Here is a 9,324-nt window from a genome sequence, read left to right on the forward strand (position 1 = left end):
CCCACTTTGTGCATATATGTATGTATGCATGTACATACATACATATATATATATATATATATATATATATGTGTGTGTGTGTGTGTGTGTGTGTGTGTGTGTGTGTGTGTGTGTGTGTGTGTGTGTGTGTGTGTGTGTGTGTGTGTGTGTGTATGTGTGCAATATGTTGTATCAAATTTATAATTATAAAGAGGTATAGTTGTGATAGTTCTGACACACATACACACACACACACACACACACACACACACACACAATTATATTTATTATTATTTTTTTAAATTAAGAATAATGCACAATAGATTTATTGTGACATTTTGTTTGTCATTTTCTGATTTCCTTTTTGTTTGTAATAAAACACAAACATTTTTCTTCTCTGCAGTATATTTCTTTTAAGTAACTGAAAAATTCTCTAAGGATTTTTATCAGAGTATATTTATTATAATTAATTTGTTAGAATCTTCATTAAAATATTTTTTCTAAACATTTAATAAAATATAATATTGTATTAACTTCATTAAGCAGTCATTCATATTAATAAACGACTACATAAGTATGTTTCCTTCTTTAAATTATATCATAAAACGTTGTAATTTTAAATATATAGTGATTTTAATTTAAAGTGATATAATGTTACTGTTTGATTAGTAGTTAGGCCGATAACAATAATTTGAAACTGTATAGAAATAAACAAATTTATTAGATATTCATGAACATTTCCTTAAAATATAAATTAAAAAATAATTTAAAATTTTTATGTTTGTTGTACATTTTTTTATTATAATATTGAAGGGAAATACATTTAAATGATGGAAGAAAATTCGTCAAGCAAGATTCGGTTTATTAAAAGAAGATATGTTTCACAAAAATATATTCACAGTTATAAAACAGATAACCTAATTTTTTCTTTCGTTATTTTGTATATAAATCATTCCTTAGTTTTTTACAGTTGTTTTTACGAGTCCATTGTTAGATAAAAATTAACATAAACAAATAAAAATTGTATTTCCCTTGACATGACGAGAACAATGTTTTTACACAGAGCGAGATGGAAAGTAGTGTTGTGACGATTATGTAGTTTAGAAGCACTTGCGGTGGACAATGCCTGGACCTGATTCGTCGTATTCTTGTTTGGAGATCCACATCTGTTGGAAGGTGGACAGGGAGGCCAAGATGGAACCACCGATCCATACGGAGTACTTCCTCTCAGGAGGAGCAATGATTTTGATCTTAATGGTTGATGGAGCGAGGGCGGTGATTTCCTTTTGCATTCTGTCAGCAATACCTGGGTACATGGTGGTACCACCAGAGAGTACGGTGTTGGCGTACAAGTCCTTACGGATGTCGACGTCGCACTTCATGATGGAGTTGTATACGGTTTCATGGATACCGCAAGATTCCATACCCAAGAAGGAAGGCTGGAATAAGGCTTCTGGGCAACGGAACCTTTCGTTACCGATGGTGATTACCTGACCGTCAGGCAATTCATAGGATTTTTCGAGTGATGTTGAGGCGGCTGCGGTGGCCATTTCCTGTTCAAAGTCCAAAGCTACGTAGCAGAGTTTTTCCTTGATGTCACGGACGATTTCTCGCTCAGCTGTCGGGAGGAAAAAAAGAATCTTGTTAGAAAATAAAAACAATTCCCTGACACAAAATAATCCCTGACCGTAATACAGTAAATTTACCAAAAATTCTTTCCCTAATGAACAAACTCCTAACACTTTTAAGAGCATCCCAGTATTTAATAAAAGCATCCCTAAGGAATAGGTATTATTTTTTTAGTTATTGGAAATATAAATTTGAAAATACATCTCTGACTTCGCCATACCACTTTAAATATTTCTTCATAAAAGTACTACTCATCAGAATGATGTTCTGACTAGATTTTCTCGAATCTTTGAAAGGATGTTTTGAAAAATTAATTTCCGTTCCTAATTTTCGTGTGGAATTTATAAATATTTCTTTATAAAAAATTAGCTTCTCAACATTATTTTACTCTACTGATTTTATTAACGTTAAAGTTTTTATTCTTATTTCTGTACGTTTTTAGTTTTCAAAATGATGTTTTCCCTAAGTGTATTGAAGATTGACACAAATTATACATTTCACTGAGAAATAAATATATTCTATTATTGTAATAAGTTAATTTCAAATAGGATTAAGTAAACGGATTTTACTCTTCACAAGAAGCTTTTAATAAATATGTATTATAGGTTTTTAATTTAACATTTAAAAACTGTATTTAAAATTCTTTTAACGATCTGGAAAAGATCGTGAAACGTGATTTGGTTATGTATTCCCGATTAATCTTTCTTTTACAGAATTTGGTTTCAAAAATTAAATTCTTATTTCTAACATCTCTATGAACAGATTAAACAAAAAAAAATATATAATTTTCTTCAAAAATGTAATTAATTTTCTACAGTCATAGAAAATTAATTAGTTTCGTTAAAAACTTGTAATTTTAAGCAGGACATTACTTAAATTAAACTTTATTGTATTTTTATTATTTTCAAATCTTATTAGATTTTTTTATTATTTTTTAAACTCTACGAATAAATAAATAAAGGGATTTTAATAAATCCCATTCAAAATAAATAATGAAAGTACTCTTTTAAGAAAATTATTGTTCAGTAATTCAATAAAAAAGTTAAAAGTTAAGTATCTAATTTGATCTTTCTACAAAAAAGTTCTCCTCTAACTAAAAAAAAATTAAATGAAATAAATTTTTTAATTTTTTTTTAGTATTATATCTGCTATAAATTGTAATCGAACGTATTTTTTTTAATTGTTTAGGATTTTAAAGAAGAATATTCTGGATATAAAAAAGGAAAAATAGGATAAAAAAGGTATAATTTATACGTACCCGTGGTGGTGAAGCTGTAACCACGTTCAGTGAGGATCTTCATAAGGTAATCGGTCAAGTCACGGCCGGCCAAGTCCAGACGGAGGATGGCATGGGGCAGTGCATAACCTGTAGTCATGAAAAACAAAGAAAATATAGAAATTTAACAATTTTAGTTTCATAAAAAAATTCTTAAAATTACTTAATCTTCCAGTAAAAGCTTACCAGAAAAACAGAACCAATCTATTTGATTAGAAGATGGCTTCGGAATTAATAAATTTCCGTAAATCTCGGAAAATATTTTTCATTCATTTTTATTAAACAAGAATAATAGTTTACAGTAGTAAAAATTTGATGTTTAACTGTAAATATATATGAATTGATGCATAAGGAAGTATATGAATATTAAAAAAATTGTTTCAATAGAAATTTGAAACGGTATAAGTCTAAAATACTTTAATCTCTTTCTTCTACTGTTTAGTATTCAAAACAAAAATGTAGTATTTGAAACTGTATAATTAATTAATAAAAGAGAATAACTAAAATAACACATCTTCCAATGGATATATCTTTACAGTTTTATTGAAATCTTAGCGACTCGATCGTTTTCCTTTTTTACAATAAAAAATAAATTATACTCCTTATAACTCTGAAAACTTTTGTTATGTCGATAAATCCTTGTATTACCTTGTACTTCTGAAACATATACTACTGTAGATTTTATTTTGGATTTACTTATTGATAAAAAATTCTCTTTGTATAAATATGTTAAACACGTTCTTGAGTAAAGTTTTACTCAGCTATGTGATTCCATTTAGATTTGACATCTCAAGTCATGTTACTACAGAAGTAAACATTTTACTCAGATTAAAGCAAATTTATTATTTTTTTTAATATATATTATTAAATTAAACACTAAGAAAATTGTTATAATTTACGAACCTTCATAGATGGGGACTGTGTGTGACACACCATCACCAGAGTCGAGCACAATACCAGTGGTACGACCGGAGGCGTATAGTGAGAGCACAGCCTGGATGGCGACATACATAGCTGGTGTGTTGAAGGTTTCAAACATGATCTGGGTCATCTTTTCACGGTTGGCCTTTGGGTTGAGGGGAGCTTCTGTTAAGAGGATTGGGTGTTCTTCGGGGGCCACTCGGAGTTCATTGTAGAAGGTGTGATGCCAGATTTTTTCCATGTCGTCCCAGTTGGTGATGATTCCGTGCTCGATGGGGTATTTCAGGGTCAAGATACCTCTCTTTGACTGCGCCTCGTCACCCACATAGCTGTCTTTTTGACCCATACCCACCATGACACCCTGTGGAAGAAATAAGATTTAAGATTGAGCGACACGTACAAATAAAATAAGTACGTAAAGTACGTGATTATAATAAAAAAAGTATACGTAAAAAGGACGAGAGTAGAAGATAATGGAAAGAATAACACGTTAAAGACGTGTAATTAAAAGAAAATGGAGGATGAATTCAGAAAAATGGATTATAAAAATTACTATGTAAATTTTGGCAATAAGAAATAAACGATCGAATTTCCATGATGATAATCATGCGATCGGGATTTATAAATTCAATTCAAAAGTCTACAGACTCAAAAAAAGGACGAAATTTTCAAAAAGGATAATAATTATAATGTTTTACTTAGTTGTAAAAAGAAAATTATTGAGATAGAGAAAACACTGAAAAATTTTAAATTCGTGGAAAAGAAAAAAGTATAAAACAGACTGATAGTATAAAACAGACTGAAAAGTATAAAATGAAGTCTTTCTGAAGAAAACGAGAGAGGAAAGTTTTCTGTTACTAAAAGTTTAAGAACTAAACTGCCTGGATATATTTAAGAAGGAAATTTGATAAGATTCTCCTTTATCCCGTCAGATTTGTCTTTACTTTCCTTACACTCTCATAATTTTTTTATCTCGTTGTTTCATATCAGAAGTAATGAAGAAGTGTAATTTAAACAGAATTATGGAAGTGAATAAGATTTTGTACGATATCAGTTATTGAACTGTTTAAAGAGGAAAAGTAAACAGCATTTTATAAAGAATATGAATTGATCATTCCTAGAAAAAATATTTCTAATAATGATGATGATAATAAGTTTGACTTTTTTTTGTAATAACCAGCTCAAATAAATAGGCTAATTGTTTTTTTTTTTTAAATGTGTTACTAGTCAAATTACAGAACAATGAATATGAAAATAGTCGATTAATTTTTTTAAATGTTAATACTAGTTAATAATAAAACCGATTAAATAAGTAGATAGTTTACCTAAAATCACTTATATAAATTAGAAATAACTACTTATGAAAATACAATATATTTGTACGATCTACATTTAATCGTACGATATATTTTAAAAATAAGAATTTTTCATGTTGTTTTTATTTCAAAAAATATTTAAGTTTGATTTCATAATTTTTTTTGTATTTAACCTTCGGATCCACCGTTAAGTATTGCTTCAGAGGATGAGATGAATGATTTGTAACGTGTGTAAAAATGCCATGTCTGACCGGGATTCAAACCCGGGACCTCCGGATGAAAGACCGAGACGCTATCAGTCGCGTCACGGAGCCCGGCTGATTTCATATTTTTTTTTTTTTTAACCTCCGGGACCACCGTTAGGTACTACTTCAGAGGATAAGATGAATGATAACTTTTGTAGCGTGTGAAAATACCATGCCTGACCGGGATTCAAACCCGGGACCTTCGATTGAAAGGCCGAGATGCTACCACTTGCGCCACGGAGGCCGGTTGATTTCATCATTTAAAAACATAAACCGTACGGTGTACTATAACACCAAAAATTAAAATTTACCGTAAAGAAATTATTATAAGAATGATTTTACGTATTCAATAGTAATACTTTTTAACAAAAGTAAAAAAAATAAATATAGCAGAGTTATAATGTTCCGATTATAAACTGGTTAAAATATAAAAGGCTTTCTCGAAGAAGTAATTGATAGTCATATAAATAAATAAAAAAAACAAAAAAAACCTAGTATTTTACCTACTGTAGTTTTTGTAAATATGCTTGAAGAACCACTTTGTTTTTAATAATTAAAAAAAGAAAAGAAGAAAATATGAGAACTTTATTTATAGTGAATGAAATAAATGCCATTCATATAAACGAAAATTATAGGCTTAATGATTTTTAAACAGCACATATTATTTGAAAAAGAAGTAAAACCAAGTGCCGATCGGAAATTTTCTCCATCATTGTATATCAGTAAAACCGGGAGGGAAAAAACAGTATCTTTAGATCTAATGGAATGAAATATCAGAACCATTAAATATTTCGTACGGAGAGATTTTATATACTAATAAAAAAATATATATATATTTTTTTAATATAAACATTATTAAGATATTAGATATTTAAGCGAAACATTGACTTTTGTAGTAACGTCAGATTTTTTTCAATTGGAGCCATTATTTAATCGATGCAAATGTATATACATAAACACAAATTGTTCATTCATTTATAAAAATGAAGTTTTATTATATTAAATTTAAGTTATATTTTAATTAATTTTTATTATAAAAAATTTAATTAATTAAATATAAAAAAGTTAATTTTAAAATAAATTTTCAAAAACATATTTTTTCAATAGTTTAAATAAAATGAAAAAAATGTTTATTATCAAAACATTTATAATTGCTAATCCATTTATTTCCTTTATTCAAATAAAGCAATATTCAATAAAAACAATCGAATTATTCCAAGCATCCATTATTTTATTTAATTTAAAAAAAAAATAATAATATTAAAAAAATTGGATAAACAAAATTGTTGATATTATTTTTCATTCAAGGTAATAATTTCTTTTAAGTAAATCATTTTTTTCTTCTTATGATTAAGTAACAGGGCACCAATACTTTAGTCTGTGTAGGAGGAGTCCCGCCTGTGAGGCGTCTATTCCCGTGCCTACAGTGGTGCGTACGATTCTATTTTTAACCAACATCCCCTGCATGGCAAGGATCAGGTACGAATAAGGAAAAAGCGTCTACTTTTATACAGTTCCAAAATTAAACACGTGCTCGTTCTTTTTCGCTCTCCCTACACATATCTGAGAAGAGGGATAAGTAAATTAAAGAGATCCAGAAAATTAACTTATTCATGAACACTGCGGGCGTGAATTTTTAAATAAATTAAAATATTAATACAAATATAGTAGTGATATTAAGAAATTAAAAGTTTTACATATTTATTAATAATAATTTATTTATAATAATTTTTTCTTTTTTATATTTATTTTAACAAATAATTATGTGTACACGTGCGTGTTTCTTTTATATTGAATAAATTTCTTCTTAATTATTGTTGATTTATTTCATAAAGTAATATTCTAAATTAGTATTTATTAAATTTAACTATAATCAGGGATAGGTATTAACTAATTAACTAACATCTTGAATCGTTTTATTTCAAATTTGATGCAAGAGTAGATGTTTATTATAAACAAATATATACACGTAAATATTCTAACACTAATCATTAAAAAAATATTTTATTCATAATGAAAATATTTCTATTTATTATTTTTTAAAGATTTAATATACAATTAGAAATATTTTTTGTAATTTGTAATTTTCTGAAAACTAAAAATTTATTTCAATTATAATTTGAATCTAGTATTCATCAATTTTAAAATGTTTATCAGGTTAATTTATTTCATTATTTATTGATAATTACTTCTGCTGCAATTAATAATTTTTATCATTACAATGAAGTATAATTTCGATGTATTTTATATAGTAAATAAGTATTTAGAATAAAACTGAAAATATTTTTTTAATAAACGCGTATAAATTAATAAGTTAATTCTATGTATTTAACAATAAAATTATTACATTTCAATATTATGAAGTAATTTTATAATAAATAACATTGTAGTATCTAATTTTCTTAATAGTTTACTTTCATAAACAGATATTGCACTTATAAACAAACAGATTTGCTGAAAGCTATCAAAAATATTTGTTTCATTTTGATTTATAAAAGAATCTCAAAGTTCTTAATAGTTATTAATTATATAAATGTGTTCTATTAAAGAATATCTTTATACTATGATTTATTTGTTACATTTTTTATGCGATTTATATATTATTCTTTCAAAAAGTCTTAATTTAATTTTAGCTAAAATAATACTTCTTTTTTTAAATGTTCGTCAAAAATATATTTTTTTTAAATCTCAATATAACTTTATAAGATCTGTGTTTTAGAAATAAACTGTATTTAAGAGCTGTATTTTAATTTATTATTAAAATTAACTTTTACAATTTTTATTAACAAATTTTTATTAAAAGTTTTATTAACTTTTAAGATAAGGCTTTAGCTTTTTAATTATAAAATTTAATAGTAAAAAAAATTATTTTCATAATATTTTAGAACGGTTGAATGTTTTTTTCTTAGTTTGTTTACTGAGAATTTAATTTAAAACATTTTAATTTTTTTCTTTTATACTAAAAATAAAAGATAAGTAGATAATTTATTTAATTTAATTTACTCTTAGTTGAGTTGTTTTTTTATGAAATTAATCATTCATAGTAAAGTAATTTTAATTTCTACAACAATTCGCTTTCGTGATAGAAAATAAGAAAATTTTAGTTTTAATTCATTTTTACTTTGTTTTTCTTTCAATTATCAGATCTTTATTTTATTTTTTTTTTAAATTTGAAATTCTTATTTTTCCATTTAATTTACCTGGTGACGGGGTCTGCCGACGATTGATGGAAAGACGGCTCTTGGAGCATCATCCCCAGCGAATCCAGCCTTGCACATACCGGATCCATTGTCCACAACAAGAGCGGCTACGTCGTCGTCACACATGTTGATATCCTTTCTCTAAGTACCTGCACAACACACAGAAGAGAACTTTTGTAATGATTTGAAAATTCACTTTTAGATCTACTATTGTACTTCAGTACTTAGTCTTGATCTTATAGTGTTTTCAGAAATGTTTCCCAACACTGACCTGGTAGACCGCTTTAAGCTCCGCCTCAGCTGACAACTGGGTAGCGAGTGAACACCTCAGTGGCACTACCACTCTCTATATCTCCGCGGTCAGCTCGGGGTAACCGAAAATATCGCCCTCCTTACAAGGGAATCCCGCCTTACGCCGCGGGACCGTTTTGGCCCCGTGACGTCACGCGCAGACTGCGCGAGTGCGCCCCACCCGGCGGGTCCCCATATAAGGCTCTTACCTCTTGTTAAAGATTGTAATTGAAAAAAAAAATCAAAATTCTCTCATTCAAACAGTACGTAAACAAACCTTCAATGCAGTACTCTACTAATAAATTAAAAATAATAGTAAGAGTAATAATAAAAAAAATGTTACACAGGTATCCGAAATAATATCATCGATGATAAAATTTATGTATTGACACTGAACAATTCTTATATCATTACTTTATTACCGCGTGAAATCGCAATCATAATTCGGGTAAAAAAATGGAAATTAT

General features: G+C 27.7%; 1 protein-coding gene across 1 annotated transcript; it reads right to left on the reverse strand.

Moving 5' to 3' along the window:
- Positions 1 to 681: 681 nt before the first annotated feature.
- LOC142322230 (actin, muscle) lies at positions 682 to 8,994 on the reverse strand. The gene is made up of 5 exons (XM_075361070.1): positions 8,838 to 8,994; positions 8,567 to 8,715; positions 3,788 to 4,166; positions 2,867 to 2,974; positions 682 to 1,597 (listed from the first exon to the last, which is right to left on the reverse strand). The coding sequence occupies exons 2-5, from the start codon at positions 8,690 to 8,692 to the stop codon at positions 1,080 to 1,082; spliced, it is 1,131 nt and encodes a 376-aa protein (XP_075217185.1). The 5' UTR covers positions 8,693 to 8,715; positions 8,838 to 8,994; the 3' UTR covers positions 682 to 1,079.
- Between the last annotated feature and the right edge of the window lie 330 nt (positions 8,995 to 9,324).

This window comes from Lycorma delicatula, chromosome 1 (genome assembly GCF_047948215.1).
Source record: "Lycorma delicatula isolate Av1 chromosome 1, ASM4794821v1, whole genome shotgun sequence".
Classification (NCBI taxonomy): domain Eukaryota; kingdom Metazoa; phylum Arthropoda; class Insecta; order Hemiptera; family Fulgoridae; genus Lycorma; species Lycorma delicatula.

What these genes read in the sequence shown, in the direction of transcription:
- LOC142322230 (XM_075361070.1), bottom strand. Translation starts at nt 8,692, where the DNA reads ATGTGTGACGACGACGTAGCCGCTCTTGTTGTGGACAATGGATCCGGT. An exon ending in TCGGCAGACCCCGTCACCAG is followed by an intron (nt 4,167 to 8,566) that starts GTAAATTAAATG and finishes TTTCTTCCACAG; the next exon opens with GGTGTCATGGTGGGTATGGG. An exon ending in TTACAGCTTCACCACCACGG is followed by an intron (nt 1,598 to 2,866) that starts GTACGTATAAAT and finishes TCCTCCCGACAG; the next exon opens with CTGAGCGAGAAATCGTCCGT.